This window comes from Typopeltis vanoorti, chromosome 25 (assembly GCF_054136105.1).
Source record: "Typopeltis vanoorti isolate ZY-2024b chromosome 25, IOZ_Tvanoo_1.0, whole genome shotgun sequence".
In the NCBI taxonomy this organism is placed as follows: domain Eukaryota; kingdom Metazoa; phylum Arthropoda; class Arachnida; order Uropygi; family Thelyphonidae; genus Typopeltis; species Typopeltis vanoorti.
This window is the reverse complement of record NC_143573.1, coordinates 14,078,414-14,105,068: the sequence shown is the minus strand read 5'-3', so window position 1 is coordinate 14,105,068 and position 26,655 is coordinate 14,078,414. Positions and strand designations below refer to the sequence as shown.

General features: G+C 34.0%; 1 protein-coding gene across 1 annotated transcript; it reads right to left on the bottom strand.

Annotated features, from left to right (window-relative positions):
- LOC150092561 (vitellogenin-6-like) lies at positions 1-26,309 on the bottom strand. Its single transcript, XM_090414602.1, has 27 exons — positions 26,173-26,309; positions 23,041-23,058; positions 21,479-21,621; positions 20,439-20,570; positions 19,114-19,284; positions 18,816-19,001; positions 18,561-18,703; positions 17,619-17,814; positions 15,923-16,143; positions 14,477-14,645; positions 14,018-14,197; positions 13,639-13,836; positions 12,509-12,726; positions 12,297-12,403; positions 11,902-12,185; positions 11,638-11,758; positions 10,700-10,955; positions 9,794-10,088; positions 7,062-7,274; positions 6,191-6,943; positions 5,545-5,682; positions 5,200-5,424; positions 4,280-4,565; positions 3,816-3,973; positions 2,500-2,748; positions 1,499-1,691; positions 1-633 (listed from the first exon to the last, which is right to left on the bottom strand). The coding sequence occupies exons 1-27, from the start codon at positions 26,207-26,209 to the stop codon at positions 200-202; spliced, it is 5,724 nt and encodes a 1,907-aa protein (XP_090270728.1). The 5' UTR covers positions 26,210-26,309; the 3' UTR covers positions 1-199.
- Between the last annotated feature and the right edge of the window lie 346 nt (positions 26,310-26,655).

Below are 26,655 nucleotides of genomic sequence, written 5' to 3'. Positions count from 1 at the left end.
TATGTAAGAATTAGCTTTATTATTAGTAAAACCGATTTCTATACAAAATCAGAAGCAAATAGAGAAGAGAGAAATAAAGAAAGGAAGAGAGGTGAAATTTACACATTACTATGAAGTAGAAAAGGGAAAAGTAAAGAATTTAAGGCAGTATAAGACAGCACAGAAAGCCTGCTTCTGATCGGGTGGGGACATTTGGTGTTTAGTAATTTGGACGATGACAGCTTTCGGGGAATTGAACTTGAGCGTAGTGGTCTTCGGACTTCCTCTTGATTTCATCCAAGACGCGCTTCTCAGATTCCTTCTTGAGGTATTGGGCAGTGCTGTCGGTGATTGGAAGACAGTGGAAGGGAACAGTTTTGGTGACAAGCCGGGTCTCTTCACAGCCAGGGGCACACACGGGCAATGGCTCCTTGGAAAAGCAAATGTGCTTCATTCGGCTCTGAAGGATCTGTACACGGCGGTTTCGGAGTTTGGTGCAGCCTTCTCTTCCTTCTTTTTTCCATTCTTCTCTTACTTTCCATTGATCTTTTCTTTCCCATTTTTCTTCTGTTCCTTTCCATTCATCTTTTCCTTCCCATTCTTCTCTTCCTTCCCATTTGTCTCCTCCTTTCCTTCCTATCCATTTTCCTCCGCCTACAAATACAAAAAAAGCTATTTAGTTACAACGAAGAACCATATAATTATATTCTAAAGAAAATTACATCATATTTATTCCTTGGTATAAGACAACTAGGTTGAGTTCTGAGTGCGTAAAGAAATTTAAAACACGCTTTTCGGATTATCAAACTCATAGATAGAAGTACTGATGATGATGTTCGCACCTTTTTTTTATAGGTTATGTAAAATAGAGAAATAAACAGAATGAATGAATATGTAAAATAGCAAACTGATAGTGCAGTATTTTCATAGTATGTCTTTGAATTTTAAAGGAAAGCTGAAATATATTGATTAATAATTTTAATGGAAATTACCTTTAGGATGAATTTTACTCTTTATTTTCATTGAAGCTACACACGAACTCTATCATTTAGCTTCTTGTTGATAAATTACGTACATTCGGATAAAGTTGAAGTTTTGATGCTGTGTTTATGATAATTAGTGTTATACTCTAAAAGATGCTTGTTAGGAGGGGACTGGAAAGCTCTGATAAAATCCTAGAACAAAAATGTGATATTAAAGCATCTGATAAAACCACAAGAAAGAACAAAGTTATGAAGGTAACTTATGTAATTATATTCTGAGATTCTCGTAATTTCTTTCTTGTGGTTATATCAATTGCTTTAATATAATTTTGGTTCTAGGTGCTTATCCTAACTTCGCAGACTCATCTGTTATAACATGTTTGCAGAAATAATTTGTACTTTATTGTTTTCAAGTGTAGACTTCAAAAACAATCCTACGCTCTGAACATGTCAGTAGCAATTTAATTCGAATTAAAGATAACAGAAATTAATTCGCTTTGCAGCCAGTTAAGAACGGATCAAATAAGGCTACTCACTTTTCTGGTGAGAGTAAGGCTTTCTCTGATGGGGCACCTCACAGCCTTCTTCTGGGATTGTGTAACTGTATGCGAACTCATCGGTTTCCTCCTCACTATAAACCTCGTCTTGTGGACCGCGAAGGTCATCTTCGGTCTGGCCATTGTAGTCTCCGCACAAACCACACATTTTCCCTTGGTAGTAAGTGGATACCTGCGGTGAAGTAATAATAGCATGGAAGTTTGACATAGCAAATGGCATTACGCTAACATGACATTTAAGAAATATTCGCTAAAATGACTTATTTGTTTATTCGCTGTTTATTTATAAAGTTACATTATGATAAAATATATATTTGGAATAAAAAAAATCGCATGGTTATTGTAAGGTTCGGTTTATGATATGATTTTCAAGGAAGATGAATGATATTTGTCATTGCACATGCAGATGACGTGACTTAACAGATTTAAAATTTCTTCATAACTTCGAGTTTAAGATCTCATTTTTCTAAATTGATTACGGATAATTGATCAGATTTTTTTTTTCAGTTGCTTACCTCTACTTTAAATTTTATTAAAACTCAGCCAAAAATTCTAAATTATTTTCCATTTTATTGTTTGAGACATAATTGTTTTATTTTTTTGGTAACTTGAGTTATTTTTAATAAGACACCGCTGTTGAAAGTTTTATCTCACGGAATTAAGATATTTATAGATATAAAACCATCTACTTTCTAATAAATTGTTAATTTCCTTTTACCAGTGTGTCACTTTTTAAATGAGGTATCTAGACGTTACATTTAATGTTTGACTGCTACCACTACTTGATTCTAACATTTAGCAAATGAGCAGCAGTAAAACTTCGTTACACCACTCTTACAGCATGCCTCTAAACCTAGATGAAACAATTTGCGATGCTATTTTGTTCAGAAACGGTGAATCTGATTTCAACTGCTAAATTCTACATCACGCTCGTACTTTAATTTTTTTTTTTTTAAATGACCATAAGGTACACCACTCACCTTGACGATGATGGCTTTGCCGTCGTAGTAAACAGTCACACCATACACGTCGGAGTCCACTGTGTAATAGAGACCGTTGAAGTCGACACTGAATTTCTCTTGTACGAGTTCATCTGAGGGATCGTCGTGGTAATAGGTTTTGTCTTCAGTGACGTGAACTTTCTCACCGTCGACTAATACGACGAGGCCTGATTCTTCACGTGCTGGAAGGATCTCTATTTTGGTGTCTCCAAGGAATATCTTGACAATCTGCAAAAAGAAATCAAGTTTAGTGAGCGAATAAAAAGGAAAGAACATCTCTAAATAATACAGAATATTTTTTCTTTCTGTATAGTTGCAATGTAATTACGATAAATTTAATTCACATCCCACTTTGAGATTGATATTGTCAGTTTGTAGTTCTTATACCAGAAACGTGCACTACACTTCGGTACCGAAGTGTTTCATAAATCCTGAATTTTCACTCCACTCCATAGGTGGGTTGGCCCTAGCTTTGACCTAAGTTACAAGCAAACCACCTATGAGGTTCTCTTCCCTAAATGCTTGTAAATTGAAAATGTTGCATGGGTCATTCTACTCTAAAATAGCATACTCAGATTTCACTTCCAACTCATCTTAAAAGTGGTGTATAGGTTTGTGATTACAACTGTATTTTAACCAGCAAACCAGTAATCTCATTTGTATTCACCTGTTACTTCACCCGTTCCAGTAAGACCTCCTTGGATCATAATATCAGCGGAGTCATTTCATAGAGTAGACTGCTAAAATATAAATACATCTTTTGTATTCTAATAGTTCCAAATTGCTGAAGGTTTACTTCATGCCAATAAACGTTCTGCTTTCGCCCAAAAAAGTAACTGATTTTCATTTGGAAAGCAAATGTTTTTCACATCCAGGCATTATTCTAATCGAAGTCTCTCTGACCGACAGCAGTCGACACTTCTGTTCGCGCTGCAGATTGTAATATTGTCTTCAGACCGAAAATATAAATTAAATATAAACAGATTATGGTACGAACAGTTAGAGGTGTTGTATGATTTATTTATTTAGTTACGTTCTCGAAGATGTTAATTATTCTTTAAACACATAACCATTGCCAAAATTATTTTAAATTTTATTTCCTTTAATCGAATTCACAAATTATTTGCAGTCTAATGAGATTTAATTAATAATAAATGTAATTATTGCACACTATCTCTCTCTCTCTCTCTCTCTCTCTACTCGATGCTGTTCAATTTAACATGCTTCATGTGCGATTATTACAAAAATAAATAACAGTCAGATGTTTAAGAGAAAAGCAATGAAAATATTTTTACCTTTTCATATTTTGGATGAGAGATCTTCTTTCCTATAACTGTGAATTGTTCGTCAGGAGAGCAGTCTTTAGCGATCACTTTGCTGCATCGGATGGGTGGAAGGGTGTAGGTCACGTTGTCGAAGGTGTTCACAGTGTCGCTCTCCACAGTGCAGTCAGCTGAAACAGGAAAAAGAGCTTACAGTAGAATCAGTTTAATCTTCATGAATTATTCCGCAAGAATAAGAGACAATGTTCACTGACCGAAATAATCGCTTATGTTATTTCAAAATGTCAGCTTAATTAATATTTTCTAAGTACCATCCTGTATTTAACTAATAAAAATATTCTTTATCTAGTAATTAATTTTTTTTAGATCTCCTTAGTTATTATCACAAGTATCAGATTTTACATAGTAACAGAGACTTTTGGTTCACAGATAATTTTATTTACTGTTTTACGGATCAATCGACAGCAATTATTTACCATTTTCGTAGAAAGGAAGAATCTCATCAAGAATAGAGTAATCCAACATAGGGGTGGTGGTGATGGGTTGCCAGTCTAATACAGGGACATGAGTGTAGTAGGTGGTTTCGTAGGGTTTGTACACTCGGATGTCTACAATGGGATCCTGAGCAGAGAAGTTGGCTTCGATGCGGATTTTGTTTCCAGAAACTTCGGTGTCGAAGACGTTGTTGTCCATGTATGGGAAGAGGTTGTATTTCAAGAGTTCGCTTGCCTTTATGGTCAAGTTCTTTACGTATTGTGGGATCTGAAAATAAAACATTCACATGAAGTTTACAATCTAAGAATCAGTTAAATAATATCTTATACATTTTTGTTGCTAAAAGTGAAATACTCAACACTTGAAATTATGCAGAATTTAAGGTACTTTGAATAATTCAACATGAGGGGAGATAATTTGTTTTAAGGAAGACGTAAATTTGAGTATCTGTAAGTTGTAGATAATGTACACATAACGTTCGGTTATTTGAGTAATGAAAGAAGATATTTGAGGCTCAGAAGGAAGTGGAATTTGATATGCCATTATGATAAAAGCTATGAAAATATCTCCACAAATTGTTTCTGAAATGTTTGTTCTCCATTACGAGTATATCGAAGTGGGAATAAATCGGCGAACGAGAGCGCGTTTGTCAAATAAACTTAATTTGTCTGTTTTGCATAGACATAATTTTTAGAGACTAAAGTCATGAAATTTGAAGATACAACTATACTAGAATTTATTTAAATATAGTTCAGAAGAATATAGTGGTCCTGTGGAAAGAGAAAATACAGATTTTCGATGCTAAAGAAATCCGGTGATTAATATATATGCAAACACTTTTGGAGATTCATATTATACAAAGAAGAGATAAGAAATAAAAAGTTTTTCGTTTTTAACTTACGTTTTCATACTGGATGTCCAAGGTGTACTGGTGCAGTTGTGTGATTGCCTTGATGTATTCGAGACAGTAAGGACTGTAGAGGAGGTCATCTTCCTTGCGATCCTCCTGACATTTCTGGAAGTAGTATGCGTAGGGGTTGAAATCTTCCAGGGTCACAGGTTCTTTACGTTCGCTCTCGAGATCGTCTTGTTCTTCGGTCCTCTCAAATATCCCTTGGATTGTGATCTGCTCAACGAAATTTGGTAAGAACATCGTTATCAATTGCAGTGTGTTGTTTCACTATTAATTTGTATTAAGCAGTGGAACGAGAAATTATTAAAATAGATATTATTTACATGAACCTACCTTTTTACCTTCTTGGCAATCCCTTCCGAACAAGATTTTGGCTTCGGCTTCGACTTTGTGGTCGAGATTCTTAGTGTCGAGGTCGATAAGTTTTTGGACGTCGTAGTCTGGATATCTGACTTCCCCAGTTGCGCAGACCTGTGCGTAAGGGATAAACGTTCATTAATATCTTTTAATATATTTGTAGTTTAATTAATTTCTGAAGCTGATTATTGGAGAATAATATTATGGGGAATATTTTGTAGAATGCAGAAAGATATTACCTTTATAATTTAATATTTAATAGCAAAAACTGTCCAAAACAGGAAGTGAATTAAATTTTTGGTTAATATTTCGACGTACACTGCTATAACGTGCTTTTTTACATTGCTAACACGTTCTGATTTCGAGCTAACGAACCCAGTGTAGTTCATTTTAAATACAGCTAGATATGAATTAGACAAACTTAACATGTATATTACTCATTTCTCGGACTTACAAGTAATATATGTAATTAAATTAGCAGAATATAACCAATGATATCAATAAAAAAATCATTGCGGTTTTAAACACAATGAATCTATAATATATATAAATCAATTTTTGTTGTATGTGCAAAACCAAAAAAAATTATTTCGGAGATATTAAAATTTGAATGGTGCATTACCTTAAAGCCTTCCCGATCAGAGGAAGCGAGTGGACTCTTTTTGTACTGCATATTCAGCTTGTGAACCAGTTCGTCTTCGCTGTATTTGTAGACGATGTGTCCTTCAACTTTCCTCTCTTTTTGTCCGCGTCCTACAATTTTGCCTTTCACGATGTGACGGTGGAATTCACTGTCAGTTGGAGTACCATGGCTGCTTCTTCGGTATTCACCAGAACGGTGGCCTCTTCCTTCATACTGATCTTTATTGTCCCATGAGTGCCAGTCATATTTTCCTTCTTTAGATGGAGTGTGGCGACTGCTTCTCTCTGGGTTCCATGTTGTGTGTCGGCCGGGTCTTTCATACTCCTCATCGTCTTGATCAGCTGAACCCCAACTCCACTTTCCTCCTTTACGAGACATGTGGCGACCACTGTTGACTTCATCTACAAAACTGTGGCGACTGCTTCTCTTGTCATCAAAACGTGAAGAACTCCAGTCACGTCTCCAATCCTTGGTTGAAGTATGGCGACCGCTCTTACCGTAGTCTTTTGAATAACGGCTGCCTAATCTTTCGTATTCGTCCTCCTCATCGTCAGGTGAAGAACGCCAATCTCGTCTCCATTCTTTGCCTGAAGTACGACGACTGTCTGTTTCATCATGGGAAGAACGCCAGCTACTTCCGCTATACTCTTCATCTTCATCCTCATCCAAGATACTGAAAGAAGTTTCTGGTTCATCGATGCCCTTGTATTCATATTGGAAGACAGCTTCTACCTGTTAACGGAAAATCAAAATGTAAGACAATTTGTTGAAATACGTGTGTTTATTTTGTTAATATTTTTGTATGTTTGCTGTTGAAGAAATTTGAAGGATTTTTTTTAGTAAAGCCTACCTCACTTGTTGAGCCAATGCGAGCAGGAGTAAGAGCTACATCGACGCTGTATGGATGGGCGTAAGGGTTAGTGATCCAGTAGTAGAATTGCTGGCGCATGTCAGTCTCCTGTAGGAAACTCATCCAGGATCCAGCGTCGTTCCAGATGTCGGTATACTGGGCTTTGACCTCTACACCGAGACCAAGTTTATCGTGAAGATATTCGTCTTCGAACTATAAAACGGAGAATGAAAATATTATATCAGTAACGCGTACCCTTGGCTGTAATGATAATATAATACTTAGGAAATTACATCAATTCAACATAGAAGAACACCAAGTGTAAAAGATTTTTAGAATCAGAGGTGTTCAGGCCTATCTTTTTAAGGCATCCACACGAGGCGCAGAGTTATTTGAATCATACGAAAATGTTACTCTACGGTAGATTTAAAGTTGTTCGTCTATTACTTGAAACGTGATAAACTCTATATCAATATCATCACCCTAATCTTAGTCGAACAGGCTGCATGCCTATCTCTTCGATTTGGAAGTAATCGTCATACATTGGTGATAATTGTTTTAATTTTTTTATTAATTTTTAATTAATTTTGAATTGCACAATTATATCTGGTTCCCTTGAACTTCAACAGTATTTTCTTCCGTTCACTCAGCTGTGACCTTGACACATTGAAGCGCGATTCTGCTGTTTTGACTTACTCTATAATTATTGGTTTAGTATTTAAAGGAATCTAAGTTTTCGAAATAATACGGAATTTCGAAATTCAGCGTTGGGATCATTTGGATGAATTGGAGGTTCTTAGGATATTGCAGAATCTCAATATAAATACAGCTGTTGGATTAGATGGGATATCAGCTAGGATTTTGCGAGAAGGTGTAAGGAAAATGGCAATGCCTTTGACTAGGCTCTGGTTTAAGTCTCAACTCTGGTAGAGTTCCAAGGGAATGGAAAGAGGGAAAAATAATTTCTTTGCATAAGGTTCTAAGACAACAGAAGCAAATTATAGACCAATCAGTATCTCAGGCATGTTGGTAAAAGTATTAGAAAAATTGGTAAAAAAAAAAAAAGTATTCAAGAATGAATGTATAAAAATATGACACTATGTGAGGGTGTCGACATGGCTTTGTAAAGGATCGGTCATGTCTTAGTAATTTACTTTTTATAATAGAGTAACAGCTAGTTGGATAAAGGAAATGGATTCATAATGATTTTGCTGGACTTTGCAAAGGCATTTGACAGAATACCACATGGAACTTTGTTATGCAAGTTACAAAACGGGTAAGGATATGACACTGGATAAGATGGTTGCTGCTGGACAGATATCAAAAAAGTATTGGAGGGGCAGAATCGAGGCGAAAACAGGAGACTAATGGTGTGTAGCTATGTTCAGTGCTGGGGGAACTGCTGTTTAATTTGTACATATATGTTATAGGAAATCACCTGAAAGGAAATATTCAGTTGATTTCCGATGATACGAAATTAGGTAGAGTAATAGTTAATCAACGCGATGTGCAGAGCTTGCATGATGATTTAAACAGGCTGTCAAGCATCAGCGAAAGTTAATGGGTAATTGGTATCAGTTTAATGTGGTGAAATGTAGAGTTATGTATTTTGGGATATATAGATTACAAGTCGTGTGTATCACGTTGATGGCGCTGCACTCCAGGAAGTAGATAAAGCCAGAGATTTATTAGTGATGGTAGACAGCGAGTTAAAAATTTAGAGGATATATTTCTAAGGTTTCTAGAGTAACCCATAAGATTACTTGGCTATTGAAGAGCACGTTTACAAATAGAGATAAGGAAGTTGTCATTCTTTTTATAAGGCCTTGAAAAACCACATCTGGATTCCGGTGCTCAAGTCTGGTCTCCTGGATTTCGTTTGGATGAGGAAACGATGGAGTAGATTCAGTGGCGAATTACCAAAATGCTGAGTGGCCGTTGGAATGTTCCCCATGGGTATAGATTGAAGCTGTGTGGATTGCAAACGTTGGTTGATAAGAGAAAAAGCGGGGATATGATAGAAACATTTAAGTTGTTTAAAGAGTTTAATAGAGTCAGATTCAGGGGAAATGTTTCAGCACTTGGCTAGAAGGACAAGAACAAGTGATTATCCCTGGAAGTTGAATAAAGGCGTGGTTATTAGGGATATGAGGACTAGATTTTTTGCTTAGAGAGTTGGGAATGAGTGGAATGGGTTATCAGTCATTTGTGAGTGCTTTGTCTGTTAATGCCAAGAAGAGGTGTGATAGATTGCGTGGATAGATTAGGTCTCCCACGATCAGTCTTCGTACTCCATGAGGGTCCCCCTTATAATAATATTAAGCTTAGTTGGAAAGAATTTATATCAGTTTTTAATATTACATTATAAGCAGCATCTAAAGTTATTTTTATCTTTTCACCTTTATGTTTCAAGAAAACCAAAGCTTTGTGTTCGTTTCCTTCTGTTTTACTATAATCATATTACAATGTTTTGTTTTCGTTTGAACCCTGTTGCTTAATTAGATTTTCCTATTTGATATGAAAAAATGCCCTTAAATAAGAACTATTTTAATTATTTTAGCATATTGTAACATGCAAATAAGAATTTGCTTTAGTTTAAAATAACTGTTTTGTGAGTATCAAGAAAATGTCTTAAAGATTTTATGACTTTTCGCGAACAAATGATTATAATGACGCGGATTGTCGCTCTACAATGCTTATTTTTCGACTCTGTACGATTTTTCATTACTTACCTCTTCCAGTTCCTCATCCTTGTGAAGCGGGATGTAATCTTTGCTTTCTTCCCTTGGGACTGGAGGCAGTTTGTCAAATGACTCGAGGTAGGTGAATGGTTCGGAATGGTGGTGGTAGATGTCTTGGGGAACTTCAGGGGTGAGCTTGAGCGACACCTTTGGTTTAGCTAAGTTGACCTTAAGGTCAGCTTTGATTGGCAAGGAAAGAATAGTATGGCTGTGGACTCCTGCACCCATAACTTTTTGTACTGCTGGTAGAACAACTTTCAAAGTTCTGAACACTTCTTTGTCGACACTAGAAAAGAGTTTTAATAGATTAGTTTTAACAGTGATATTAAACATTATACTGCCGCAATCTATAAATTTATGTAATCCGTTTTTGTTATAGCATTTAGGTATTTGTAATTTGAAACGTTAAAGGTAAAAGAAGATAGCAAGATAGATACTCCATATCCATTCATATAAAACTAAAATTGTTTCTTTGGGCTATGATTATGTCGAAAATACGAAAACTTTGGCTTAAATATTTTTAACAAATAATAATAATTTTTATTGACTACGTTTTGCAACATGCGTCCGAGTCTTAGATTCCTAGTTAATCGCTGGACAGATGACTGTAAAATAAACATGTCTTCAGTTTCACTGCTCATAAAAATTCCTAGCCTGCAAATGCTACGACATTATGCCCGTCGTATAATCACAATATGCATTTTGATATTAAAATGAAATCATCAAGAACCTTTAGTAAAAATTTAGTTTATCTCGGATTTCCAATAATCTTTACTTAAATAAAGTTGAAGTTTCATTGTGTACCTACAATAATAGTTCAGTGTAAAACTGTTAAGGTAATTAGAATTACCTTCAGTAAACTAAATAATGAATAATTAGAATTCTGTGATTACTTACACCAGTTGTCCTTCAACTTTAACCTGGACGTCAACGGGAATAGGGCCAGAACGTCCTCCTCTTGCAGAGCTTGGTGTAATATCGACCTTGAATTCCTCGTTGTTGTAGTGTACGTAGACGGGTATTTTGAGATGGCTTACGACTGGAAGTCCAGCTTCGTTAGGAATAACTTTAATCTTGTCTGCTGCTAGAGTGAAACGCTTGTAATCTTTCTGCAATTGTTCGCCTAACTTGGAATGTGGGAAGCCAAGAAGATCTATAAAAGAAAAAAAAATTCAGCTAGCTATACTCGTATCATTTTAAATTGAGTTATGAATAGCAAACCTAGTTCGAATCAGTTCTGGACTACGGATAACTTTAAAAGTATTTTGTCCATTAAAATTTATGAATGAAACTAAAGGCTACCCATTCGGAATTGCAATTATACTTAATTTCATGAGCGATGAATTCAAATACATAATGCAAGTATTCTACAAACTGAAGAAAATCACACAATATTTTCTATAAAAAAAGCAGCTTTACGATTTAAAGATTCGTTTACTGTGGCCTAATGCAGCCTGTTAAGTGCTTGTCTGATCAGAACCCTCAATTGAAAAGATGTATTTTTGTGATTATATGTTATGCTGAAAAAATAATATACATCTACTTAGGTATATGCAGAAGCTTTTCTAATATTACCTTTAGGCAGATAATAGCGTAAATTTAGAGCCTGAATACAAATACAGCTTGGGACGTATGCTGATAAGCCTTCAACTGGTCTATTCAAAAGTTTGAAAATTAGATGTATTACGTAAAATTAGATCTATGACGTAAATTATCTTAACGTCGTAGATCACGGAGTAATAGTAGTTTATTTTATTAGAATGAATTATTTTAATTTTTGGTTAGATTTGTGCTAACCGTTTTAGAAAGTTCCCAATATTCAATTGATTTCTCACCTTCCTTGATCATACTTTCGATAGTTGATTCGTCGAATGGCCAATGAACGATGTCATGTCCCATGACCTTGACAAATACATTTCCTTCGATAGGCTCGTATTCCCGGGTGCTGATGTCCAGCTGTTGAAAAGAACACAATTGCACTCTTAATTGGGTACATTTATTAAATGCTATTATGAAAACGTGCAAGTGAATATACTTGAGTTAAGATTTACTTGTTTTGGTATGCCGTTTAGTAATGGAGACTGCAAATATAACGATACCTTTTGGCTGATCTCTCTCAGTTCCCTCTCAACTGTGTTGGGACCTCCGGAAGATTTGCCACTACCGAATATGCCGAATGAAGATTTCTTGTAGAGCAGGCCGTCAGGTCCAAAAACCTTGTCGAGATATTTCTCAAGACCAACAGCGTTGTAGCCGATGACGAGGGTGTCGTAAGACTGACCATACAAGTAATCATTCAGCCTGAGTCTAGCAGAACGAGGTACGTAGCTCGTGTTGCTGGCAATGATGGAAATCTGTGTGAGGCCACCATAATCGAAATCATCTACAAAGATAAAATCAAAGCGAGCGAGAATTAGCTATTAGAATAAACCAAATCCTTTTTCAGCTGAATGTGTTTTGAGATGACAGAATGCCTGGCGTTATTTCAACTTACCATCGTATCCTGAGTCGAAGTAGTTGATGGAGTCGGTGGCATCCATATCCATCCAATCATCGTAGTAATCCTCCAGAATGAATGACATGTCGTTGATTCGGCTGGAGCTGAAATGTCATGAGAGGAATGAATAAGATATTGGAGTAACAGTTTACTTATTAACAGTATTTTTTATTTAATATAGCCTGTGAGAGGAACCTTGCTTCACTTACATCAGTTTGTGGCAGGGATGTGTGGAGTTGGCCAAGTAGAAGAAGGTGCTGTACACGTAAGCTGCTACCTGTTGATCATCTTCGTCATCGAGAGATCGTGCAATGGTTTCCAGCTCGTAAAGTTCGGGCTCGGTGGACATAATGACAGAGAAGGCAGCAATCCTAACTTCGTGATCTTCGGACTCGTCAGCATAGATGGGAACCAACTGTTGCTTGACCTATTTTATGGAAATAGATAATCCAGAGTTCATTAAGTCAAATTCTGAACGCTATTTGAGGGAGTTTGTTCATTGAGTTCAAGAAAATCACTATGTTTTTCAGATATCAGTAAAGAAAACGCATAAAGATGTGTAACTTTATGTTTACTTTATTAATATGTAATAAGGTATAATGCTTGTAATTTTATTTTCGACCACTGATTATATACAAAACACATATAAACTGGGTTTGACTGGTCGCTCCATACGTTTGATGTAGCGTTTTAGTTGAATTTAGATAATATTAACATTCGTTCATTTTTAAACCAGATATCCTTATCTTGTTTATGATCTTTTTTAAGCTGTTTTGTCACCTTGTATGCCCAGGCGAAGCCAACAGTGAAGTCGGCGAAACTAGTAGGCTATTACTTTACAATGAATAAAACCTTCGACTAGTTAAAACCAGTTTATATGTGTTTAGTAAGGTATAATGCTATTTAAACGATAGTAGCCTGGAATATTTTTCCATCAAGCACTGCGTGATTGTTTTTGATTGCAAGAATGGCGACGTGTTTTTGTTTTGAAGTGTTTCTCATAACATACTATCAAATAATTCGACAAGAAATATTAGGGGTGTATTACAGCAAACGGTTAATGTGTATACGGCGGTTTTAACCTCGTAGTTAGCATATGAACGCACTCTGTAGTGAAAGTAGGAAAAGTTTAGTAGAGGAGCATATTTTTTAACTGACGATCCGTCGACATCCTGTGATTTAAAGAAACTGACAAATAAAATCTAGGTTCACGTTATAATAATAAATCAAGCTTCTGAGTAATATTAACTGTATTACGCATTTAACTGAGAATTAACGAAAAAGAAGAAATTTATTCACCAAACTCAAACACAGATCTTTTGTTCTCATTAATACTAACCAGTTCTGGTTTTCTTTGAGCCAAACGACGGAGAGCCCAGATGGCAGCCACTCTCTTGTTTACAGGGAATTCCTCATCTTCAGTCAGATAGGGAAGCAAGTATGCGAGGGACTCCTTGACACCGAAGTTGCCAGCAATCTTAATATTGGGAATGTCATTGCGTTCATGCTTGCTCATTTCTCTCTGCTGTTCCAGTTGCTGAAATTAAAATATCGTAATATTTTTTTTTATATCGAAACATCCTAAAATTATACAGTGAATAAAAAACGTTGTTAGTTATAAATTAAGACAATATATGATTGTAGATTATATTAGTTTTAATTTTATATATATATATAAACACAGTTATTAGTGGTTTATGGAGTAGGGTTTAACTCACTTTCAAATATTTTGCAGCTGTTTTAGGAGTGCAACTTTCCTCTTCGTCTTCAGTAGTTACGTGTTGATCATCTGATTCGTTGTATTTCACGCAGGAATGATACACCAAGTTACTGAAGGCGAGGTAGCAAGTTGAGAGGATGTCTTCGTCTTGCTTTACGCTGGGGTCTTGACACAGGTCCTGTAATAACAAAAGCACCAGTCTTTTGTCCTAGTGTTTGCAACCATTTCATTTTCAAACATTGCAATTTTAAATATGACAGCCGTTTCTTTTTGGAATTGTTAACAATATTATTTTAATGTAAGCAATCATAGCGTGATGCTGACACGTAATTGAATTACTTGTTTCTGAAACCTAAGATATAAGTATTAATCATATTTGTTGATTGCTAAAATTTATTTATTTTTATAGTGGAAACAAATCGCAGATCTTTCATAATTTGTAGATGATGATGCTTACCAGGAATTCATCCAACAATTCTTCAGATGGTTCCTTGATGTGAATTGGAGTGGTCTGTATCAAATATTTTGCTTCTTCATCAGTGACACTCTTTGACTGAATCATATCCTTAACAAGCAGAACAGCAGGGTTGGTTCCGGCATCAGATAAAGCATCCAAAAAGACTTGCCTATAGAATACAAAGTAATTTAGAATTTATGTTATAATTAAGAAAAATATTTGATTATTATTTTCAATGACTTTTCGAACAGCCAAATTAATTTTAGAGAAAGAATGAATGATTAATTTCATATCATTATTTACAAACAAATTAATGGCTAGATTGCGTTCTGCTGTACACCAATGACCAAATAACTAAATCGCTAAGTTACGATGATGATTATTCAAAATAACACACTATTGAGTAATATCGTAAGTTGATGTTATAGATATTAATGCTTGCGTGAGTTTCCTTATAGAACAGCGTTTTAGGCAAAATCGAATTGTCTGTCTGTTGCAACAGTTCCTCATTGAAATTGAGGTTTTCAGTGTTGTAAAATACTCAGTTTGACTGGAAAATATTTAGGTATTATCAAATCCCCCCCCCCCATTAGATATGATTTGAAAAGTGTGGGGCCTGAAAAACGGGTTTTATTCTCATCAGAGTTTATCAACATGTCGACCAAAGTTTTCATTACATCCTACCAGGTTCCTAATTCATATCTTAAACATGATGAAGTATATTTACTTAATGATCATCTTGAATTATTACATACCGTCTGTGGATTCAGTCCATACAATGAATCTGTGAAGACTTCAAAATGCAACTTCCTGTCATTTGTTTTTATGATTTTCATTGGTAGTATAACATGGACTATTTGGTATGTAAAATTAATCTATTTCCTCTTTTTTATATAGATGATTAATCAGTGACCAGTCGATGATTGGTCAATCTTTATGCAATTTCAGAATTTCCCATTTAATTGATTACTGCATTTATCAAGATTGGTTTTTCAAATCACTGAGATGTTAAAATAAATTGAAGACTTCCAACAGAAAACGTTTACAAAAATAGGGATGCTGTTTACTAAGAAAAGGGTATATCAGCGCCATTACGTCAAACATTGCAATTTTTGTTGATTACATGCACAACAAAAATTGCGATTGCTGTTTATTAATTTTTAAGTGTTTAAATGAAACCTTTTATGGCAGTTCTTTCGCTTTGGCGATATTGTTTAATAGTATAAAAAATTCATTCTTTCTCCTTTGACACTGGAATGACAGAATTCGCCTATCGGAAAGGCATCCGGCTGCTTCCTGTTATTTAAATGCATTATTATTTCTCATAACTAAATTTTAGTTATACAGCAGAATAAGGAGTTAAGCATCTTAGTGTATTATGCCGTCAAAATACTTGAAGTAGACGACAGAATAATAATATAAACATTACAAGTATATAACATTCACCTTATTGGGTCTTCATCCTCGCTGTATTGGTTGTATTTCTTCTGAGAAGAATCAACGACATCCCTTTCTACCTCTTTAAGTTCTGGATAGGACAAGGTTGACAAAGCCTTCACCAATTCCAAATATTTCCTTGGTAGGTTGTCCTTCTGTAAAGCTTCAATCGAAGATACCTTTTCCCGTTGAATAGTCTTCTCGGCAATCTCACTGATCAAATTCTTCACCTAAAATCATTGGTAATTTAGTTAAGTGGAAAAGTCGAGAATTTTTTTTTTAAATTAAATCAGTAAGAACTAATATGACAAAAGTACAGTATGATGTTCTAACACTGGTTAATAGAAATCGAAAATTCTTTCCTGAATCATTCTACAAAGTACAATGTAATAATTTTGGAATATTTAATAATACCGTTGAAAAACGTGCTTCAGAGGGCGCTGCGATTTGTTGCAGTTAAACGTATTATGTGAGTATAACGGAGAGTTTATTGAGATAATATGAAAATTATGCCTGCTTAGTAAATAATTTAAATCACTTTATAATATAATGGTATGTTTTTAGGGTGTTTGTTTGTACACACACATGGTGAAGTAATTTTAATTTATTAATTTTCTTTAAAAATAAATCAGTTTGCTTTATGGATGCTATTATGATGATCGTGTTCATTCTTCATTCCATTACAATGGCGTCACAACTGTTAATTGTTCTGAAATAAATTAAAACCTGTAACAGCTTTTCAAATTCTGTAATCCTACTTTGGTTGCAGCTGACTTCTGTTAGCTGATAGGGATAGTGTGTGATTAAATTGAATTAACCGATTGGGAAAAAAAAAACAACTTTCTAACAGAGTAGAAACAAAACAGAGCATCCATTTAAATTTAGTGAACAGAAAGTCGATCAAAGATGTCTCTCGAGCGTGAATAACGTCTGCACTCTTAATCGCACTTGGGCATTGATCTTAGTATATATGTAAAACACTTCATCTACAAGGTAGATGAAGTATTTTACATATATAGATGAAGTGACTTTCAATAAGCTGTACTAATGTTGTTTAGGTTTACTACGTTTTATGATTGGCTCAAATAAAAAAAAATGAAATTAATCCTGCAGATACTTCAGCGTAAAAAATTATTTACTCTGGAAGTTATTTATTGAAGAACTATAAGATGTATTTAATAAAGCTAAAGTAATTAAACTAGAACTTTTTAGATTCAAAAATTCTAATGTGGGCTTTTAATATTTTTATATGCACATGTATAGAGTTACGGGATTCTAGACTTTGGAGAAATTTTATAAAACGCTATATTCTCATATCTGTGAAATTCAGTAAATAAAAAATAAGCTCTAACTACTCATGCTAGTATGTAGGAAGTGTGCTTTCTAATAGCATTTTCTTCAAATTCTGTTAATATATCATAACAAGTTATAGGTGGAGCATTATTAATTTCTATATGTAATTTGCTTCAAATGCATGCAGTTATGTGAATGTTTACTTTGTCTGTATAGAAAAACGTTTACCTTATGTCGACTAATTATTTTTATTACAAATGAAATATTTTTATCGTGTTTTTAATTTAATCACAAAAATTACATCAATGAGTAGAGCAAAATGTCTCTGTACTTTTACTTTAAAATTTATGATAATTTTTTTGTTTAATTACTGGCGTATAATTATTAAAGTTATTAAAGTAGATATAAATACCTCATTAGGTGATGAAGAATATCCGTAGAGGTTGTACAAATGGTGGGGTTTCTTCAGTTCCTCTTGTTTTCCACCCTTGCCGAGTTCCTCCCTTTCATCCTCAACTTGGAATGCAAGAGAGTCGTGAGTCTCAATGCTGCCTTCAACAGAAAATAGACGGTCCAGTGGTCGTTCGTCAATTAGTTCCAGAGTACGGCTGTGGTAAGTAAAAATAGAAAAGTTTAAATTTTAAATCGGTTATGCATCAACGTAACTAATTAATTTATTAATAAAGGAATCATATGATTAATTTTCGAAGTGTGGGCTACTTCCAGTACAGAACTTTCGAAATACCAAATGTAATGTATAAAGAGAGTTATTGAGAGAGAAAATTCAGATATAAATTATAAAAAAACAGAGTTAACTGCAGTTTCTACTTGCTTATTGAAGTTTAATAATGTACACAAAACTGCACGCTTATTCTAGAGCGTGTTGCTTAACCGATATCAAATAATATCAAAAATATCAAATATATACATTTCATATTCTTACATAAATACAAATATCGACTACGGTATATTCTATAGACCACAAAATTTACACTGAACCAAAGATCCTACTCACTACTATGTGAAACTCAAGAAACGACGAGGTAAGATATTTGAAACGTATCTTTTGAGAAAATATTATTTTATCGATATTTATAAGTTTTTCATCAAATAGCGCATTTTGTGAAATTTAATTATTTTTCTTAAAATGAACAATTTAGAAAATTTCTTGAAATGCATCCGTTTCGAAAACAATGTTTTCATGTTATGGGAGTTTCATCGAGAAATCGTATATGTTACCAACCCCAACTTCGATCTAAACATAATGTCATCAGAGATACTGATTTCTGAGCTATCACGGCGATTTTGAATTTTTCTTTTCATCCTTATGAGGAATATTAAGAAACGAACTTACTTCAGGAAGACCTGAATTTCCTGACCCTCATCGCCAAAGGCATTGTGTACAGCATCAGCTTGGCTCTCTGCATATTCAATCACGAAGTTGTTACGATCTCCACGAAGGTCATAGGAGTAAATGGCGTTGGCGTGAAGTGGTTCCTAAGAATATTAATACAGAGAAACGCAGTCAGAAAGGCAATGTGAACATCTTATGTAGTTAATAGTTATAAAGTGAGAGAAAGAGAGATCAGATTAAATCAGTGACACGTACGGATTGATCAGCTTCGCATTCCACACAGTCGTCACCATAGAGACTAGACACTGCCCAGTACACTCTGTCTTCACAGTTTTTGTAGTTGATGGTCTTGGTTACGTTGAGGACATTTTCGTCTTCGGTTTCGTCGTCTGGTTGACTAGTGATGACGTAAGCTGTCTCGCATTCCCCACCGATGCTGTCCTGAAAGATGAAATAATTGATATTCGTATGGGTAGTCGTAATGGCTGTGGTCAGTTGTCTGATATCAAGAGTTTAATTTTTCACAGAGAACTGAAACCACTATTTTACTTACCTCCATTACTTTGTAATAGTCAGCGTCTTCATCAGCTTGCTGGCGGTAGCTTTTCTTGTCTTCCATGAGAGAATTTTGCTCTTGAAGATTCAGCTGGAAGAAACTGAGCAGACCTCGTTTAATGTTGACTGACCATTCGGGCTCATCTTCGGATACTTGATACTTTTTCACCTGCAAAAATATTAGATATTAATTGTGATATGCTCACTAACTATTCATTTTTAAAGGATAATTTAAAAGTGCACCTTTAAATATTGAATACAATGCATACTGAATCGGAGTGTTTGGAAAATGAACTATATTAAATCAAATTGTTAATTATATTAATATAGTTATATCAATTAATGATAGTTATATTAATGGAGAACAAAAACGTTTTGTGGAAAAATTCAGTGATTCTTTTGGGGTGTGAACAAGCTTCAATGCTTTAATACCACTAAGCAATGAAACAAGTAAAATACCCAATTTTTGAGTTGATTCCAACCCATGTGTTGTCTACTGAATAATTCAACCTGCACATCTTATCAGTAATTTTTCCTACAACCCTAGTTGCGCCTTAACTATTAAACTTTACACTTTGTTCGTTTATTCTGGTTATCCCGATAAACAAATAATCATAAACAAAAGCACACTCTCACTTAAGACAATCTGCACGCTCGTGTTATAATTTTTACTGTTCTTTTTTCTCGATTCTATTTATTTCTTCTATCTGAGTTTGCATGCAAAGTGACTGAGATATATTATGTTTTCCCAACTTTCTCTGAGACCCAAGCTAAAATGTTTCATGGAGACGACGTTTAATGTGCAGTCGATGTGAAATATTCCGAAATTTTTGTATTTATACTTACGTTGTTCAAGTAATATTTTTAATAATTCACAATTAGGTAACGGTCGTTAACTACCATTACAGAAGTGTACGATTATTATTGCATCATGAGTGAAAACATGCATGACATATTGAGCAACAGTAGCAGGAACGAAAACTATCAATCTCAATGGTTCTCCTGAATGTTTTACTGTTTATGTACATTAACGTCTATGTTTCTAGACTATTAGTATGCTTTCAACCTGAATGAAGTCAAATACAATGAGAAGTAATGATTTACTTGGGAAATGTCCAGTTAGTGGTTAATAAACAGCGTCAATTGTAATAACAAAGGAATTCTTTAACATGCTTTGATTTTAGTTTTTTTTCGCGCTTAATATTTAAACATCACCTATGACTAAGCAGTTGATAACTTTTGCTTCCAGAATTCGTAGTTATTTCTTTCAAGGTGCAGCAACAGATAATTATTGATTAGATTATAGAAAGACGGTTTACTTACCAGGCCGTTTTGCATCTGAGCCCTGATGGGTTTTTCAAGGACCTTCATTTGAGGGTGCTGCGTCATTTGGAATTGGTACTCATCGACATCTTCGATCAGGTCATTTTGCTGGTCGGATTTACCGTTATCAATCTATGGAATAATGAATACATTTTTATCGCATCCATATTTTATTATCTTTGCTGCAAAAATTTAAAACAATGACTTCAAATTGCAAAACTAGTAATTGAACGTTCATGTTACTTTTTAAAATGTAAATATGTTTTTACATTTTAAAAATGTAAAAACATATATTTACAAATCACGCTTTCTGATTCAGCAAGATCTAGACGCATAATTCTTTGTCTATTTTAAACGATGTTTTTTATTTCTCTTTGAAATGGAAGGTAAAATCTGTAGACTGCGATTTCAACATTTGCTGAAATTTAGAAACTGTCCATTTCATACTTCTCTCTTACGAATGAATTACCTTTTCGTGGGTCTTGTAAAACTCTTAAAATCATGTTACCAGAAAGGTTCATTCTTTTCTTTTAAAACGCAGTGATTCTTTATTCACCTTAGTTCATATAAAACCGAAACAACTAGATGAAAATAGTTAAATAGTCCATTCGTCTTTTAAAATTGTGTGATAATATTATTGAATCTGATTTTAAAATAATTTACAAAAGGTGAAGATTGCTTTATTTATTTATTTATTTTTTGTTTGTTTAAGATAAACAACTTGTAATCTTGTCATAACTGCATTTGTTCAATTTCAATTCCTGTTCTAGAAAATAACATGAATAACCGAGTGGTATTTTAAATATGGTAAAATTTTATAAAGTTTCTGAACCGATAAGTTTCGAAATTGCTTTAATTTGTAAATCTGCATATAATAATAATATTTTTAATCCAGTCCAAATCATTATTATTTTTATTTGCAAAAGCGGAAAGAACCTGAAAGAAACACGATGAATGCTCTCATTTGCATATCTAAAATACAGATGCAAGACATCCGGCGGAAATATTAGTGCGCATGGCATTTGTAAAGTTGAACTCACCTTTAGTACCAATTCTCCTTGACGAGTCTGAACGATGACATCGCTTTCAAAGATAGCAACAGAATATTGAGGTTTGAGTCCAGGGAATCCGGCTTGAACATAACAGCGATACCGATAAACGTATTGCCTGTCAGGTGCATAGCCTACAATAGAAATGAAACATTGCTTATTCGGTTCCCCAATCCTTTTCATATAACATTCTACGGAACATTCGGTATGGCATCGTTAAGCTTAAGTCACATAACGGTGTTTTATTAAAATATTCAACCGCAATTGGAGCACAAGATGATTGGGAGCCGCTGGTTCATTTTAATTTTAGAGGTACTTTCCAGTTCAACAAGGCGAGATCGCAATCTCGCCTTGTTAAACTGGAAATTTTAGATTAAACAAGAAATACAAAGAAGTGAGAATTTTGAGATTAAATATGATATAGACTTTTGTGAAATAAATATCGGAAATTTTTTTAATTGCATTTGTAATTTTCTACTTCAATTTGTTACTTGAAGTGGTGATAAACACCCTCGCGGTGATTTTTTGTACTGAAAAGTAATACGTCACCAAACTGAACTTCGGATCTAATTTCTTACAGTAGTGCACGCATGTTTCTATTTCATTCTCTGGCACAAAAGAAATTGAATGTTTAAATTTAACATTTAAGTTTAAACATAATAAAATAAGACCTAAGGGAAGGTCGAAAATGCGTAGTGTGCCCTTTAAGAAATATGTTGCAAATAACGTTTCATATAAGGCGAATAGAACTGAATGTATCCTGTCATTAACAAATGTCATTTTTTTGCTTTAACATTACGAGTTGAAAACGTTTCGACATATGGTGTAATGGATTGATTTCTGGTGGTATTTTATCGCATTAGTGTCATCACTACAAACTATTGAATAAAACCCATTTATCGGATGAATTGAATCTGTTATAATATAGCACTAACATTAGCTTTTCAACATTCGCTTCTGTAGTTATCAATGTCGTTTACTTTTTAAAATTAATTAATAAGTGTCTGTTAAATTTAAAAATAACTTAGAATGCTGAACTGAAAAGTTAATTTTGAAATGGATAATAACATTTTGGAGATGAGTGAAAGAAATTAAAATTGTTTCATTTACTATGAAATATTTAATTTTTAATTTATATTAGTGATTGTGTTTCTTCGTTCAACTCAAACTTAGTTGCATTTGTCGGCATACAACTATCACTCTAGTTAACAAACAAATGTTTTTGTTTAATTAATTTAATTTCATTGACAGGAAAAAAACTTCTTAAATCTTAAATGTTGAAAGCGTGTATATATAAGCTAAATATCTGGCGACATCATTCACTATTTAATTTAATTTAATTCAATAAATCTTAAGCATTTCAGATTTATTTGAGTTAATCACGTTCTTTAAAATTTAGTTAAATTTTATTGAGAGTTTTAGGATATTTTCGGTAAGTTTCAAAATCATTCAGAATACATTATCACCCACAAGAATTCAGTAACTTGTCTTAATAAAATGTTGTTATGCAAATAACTTAAATCCCGAGAGAAAAATATAAATATCATACTCACCAGTTCCAGAAACGCCCGCTGAAATAAAATAAAGAAAAATTAATTTTAAAATAGGACGAATACGTGATTTTGTTAAAGCAAATATAAATACAATTACATTATCTTAAATTAATAAAGGCATCCCACATTGGCCAAAATACATAGCGCACACATAAAAGCTTAACATAAAATTTAAATGCATTTAAGCAATATTGAACAAACGAAATTTTCTCCCTCCCTCTGTTGGAATGGTTGGGCATAAGTGAATAAAATATACTCTAAACAAGAAATACTGAAAAAGTTTGGATGAAGTGAATTAGAGAATAAAATATTAGATACTGCATTTTTTGTTATTATTTTTACGTATTAAACAATCATTTTTGTCTTTCAAACTGATTCCTGTGCAGCATTTCTGTGAGATAGTTTTGAGTAATCAATTATTTGTCTGTACGAAACAAGAGAACCAGCTACAGATTGCTCACACAGGGCTGCACTCTGCTGATAAAGGTTTGGCTATCACTCGTATGTAGGGCTGAGATGTATTTTCTAGGAATGGGTTTATCATAAAAAGTCACTCGCAATGCCTGAGTATGAACCCAAAGATTTCTGTCGCGGTCTAGATTGTACTTTTTTACTAAAGGTAAAAAAATTATAAAGAATAGAAAGAAAAAAAAAATAATTGCGTTTCATTTTGGAGAAAGCGAGAGAGCTTGGACTCTATATCCGAGTCAGTGAATCAAGACAGAAGACAAAGACAAAATACATTAAGGCAGCGGTGGAGAAATGGAAGTGAAAGTGCGTACTGGGAACAATGATAGACAAATGCGGCATCGTGGATTAATCTCTAGAATCGTTCGTGAGTAAACCGAAATGGAATTTTGGTTAATGTCGACCACGAAAAGGTAAAGAAAAATGAAGAGAGGCTCCTTTTTTCGGGGGGATGGGAAGAGTTCAGACGGTATTATTCGAAATGAATCATTGGAAGTTACCACCATTTAAGCCAATCAGGAAAAATATAGACACTAGCTTGAGAACAAGCAGATAAGAGTTTATGACAAGACGTGAGAAATGTTAGCTAATCGACCTACCCGGAAATTCGTAATAGTAATTAATTGAAATGAAGCTTAATAATGTAGCTTTTTTTTAGTTAGAACTAGAAAATAAGAGAGAATCAGTTTGAGAAAAAGGGAGCTCTGTGGTCTTAAGTTGTATTAACTTAAGACGTTTTTACACGTTTCGTTACATAAATGAGGATTTTTCCTTACAATATCTGATGTTAATGTTAGTTACCTTCTCGTATAAACTGTTATCGAGTTACTGTACACGTCCATATATTCGTGTATACACCTCTATACACGGAATATATTATTTTAAATCATGTTTTCAGATAATCAAGTGTATTTGATTTTTGTATTGTTTTCCCCCGTCCGTTTTTTTAACTGTTAGACGTTTCTGAATTGTTGAATTAATAGGAAGGATATACGAGTAATAGGTACATGTGGATAGAATTATGTGTAATAAAGTAGTCACGTTGTATGTGCGTAGTTTACTGAGTTAGGTGCTGAATTCAGTCATGAACAACATTACCACATTTTGATCTTAATTACTTATTGAATCAGATTTTGATCCCCCATTTTCACAAGAATGTTTACAATATCTGCTTATTTGAGAAATAGAGCGAAGATGCACCACTGAAATGTTTTCGTGTACATATAAGAGTTGTGTGAATGGATAGCGCTTCAGCTCGCGAACACACGTGGCTGTGGGTTCGAATTATCAGAACTTGTTGTGCTTATTGAAGGCCTGAAGTAGCTTGAAAGAGTTCAGCGTTTGGTTTCTAGAGTAGGTTTTCAGGATTATCTAATCTTTACGGACCTACAATTGTTTATCATTTTATGTGAAGGAGGTCTCATACAATTATATATGCACATATTTATTTCTTTTGTTTGATTTGAAGAATCACTTCGTCATGGATACAAATAAAAAAAATGGATTATCTTAATATATTTAAAATTTCATAGCTGATCTAAATAATAAATATATGCGTTCTTAAGTCATAGAAGAAGTCTTTGAAAGGAATGAAATTCCTTGAAATGAAATTTCAAAGAATTTCATGTCTTTGAAAGTCTTCTATGAAAACATTTGAGCAAACATTCAATATAAGAACTGCTAGAATGTTTCTTTGCTAGACATTTGCAGAAACCGAAGTCGTCAATCATTTGTGATGCTTTAGTGGGATTCATTCTTTGGAGGTACAGCCAAAAACATCCAGGATTATTGATATTAATAATATAGCGAATAAATGCTATTATCCGATTTCATTGGATTCACTCGACTCTTTATGAATTTAACATTTCATAAGCGTTTAAATGATCATATAGTTGAATGACGTTGTGCCATTAATACCACTGCAATACAACTAACGTTATATATTTTCGTAAAAAATAAATACAAATATTCTGAAGCGTTTTTCGCTTCAAGAGTTCTTTCCAGCAATTTCTGCCAAGAGTCTAAATTCTGGATAATTTGCTCACACGACTCAGGAAGTTGGGTTTAATAATGAACCAATATTGATGCATATATGGGCGTTATATATTCTCAAAAAATAAAATATTGGAAATGAAAAGTGAAATATAGAGAAATATGAAGTTTTCTAAGTTCTAAGTTAGGTTATTAACACACGTGAAATACGTTCAGTCAGTCGGCTGCAATTGGGTAAGAATTCTTCGACAGTTCAGATTAATCAAATTTCATCGTTCCAGTAACACAATATGATGCTTTCGAACTCTTTACTGTTGAAAATAATTAGGTGATTTCGTTTTATGACGATTTGTTACTTTGCTATCGCGAATAAACTGAATATTAAATCATCAGAACTAAAGAGTTTACAGCTTTCAACTATAGCTGGCACTAATCCTGTTTCATTATAATTTATAAAATATTATTTCGGACAAGCAATTTACTAAAAATTAGTAAAGGTTTCAAATTTTAAATTCCAAAATATTGCGAGCTACAGCTGCTGAAAAGCAGCTAGAATTCTTACTACTGTGATCTATAAATATTCGAAAAAGTTTAGATGAAAAACGGAAGAAGGCATTGCTAACTTAACGAATATTCCCGAGAATTATCCAGAGCAGCAGAAACAATACTCACCAGCGATGGCCGCTACACAAAGTAGGAAGACGAACATCCTTGCTGCCGTGTCGGAGTCACAACAGCTGATCTTCGAAGGCCTTCGCTAGACTTTTATAGTTGGCTTCTTACATCAGACAAGTTCAAGAGGGCTGTCATGCAACTGCGGAGTCCTTGTACTTATCAGCGATAATATAATGGTCATCAGTCCAAGTCTCTCGGTTTCTCTATTTTTTTTCACTGATACTTCACCATATTTCTCACCTATTGGTCAATTAGACTTATACAAATTAAGAAGAGTTTTGTAAAAACAAAGTTCAAGGATTAAGTCTGCTCAGAAGTGCTTAGAATTGGATTGTTACTAAATATACAGGATCACGTCACGTAAGCGGATATATGATTATATCTGCCGTTTAATATTTTATTTTCTTTTTGCAGTCTCCAGTAACCTGGTTGCACTTGACCTTTGATCTTTAAATTGGGATAAGATAGATCATCCAGACT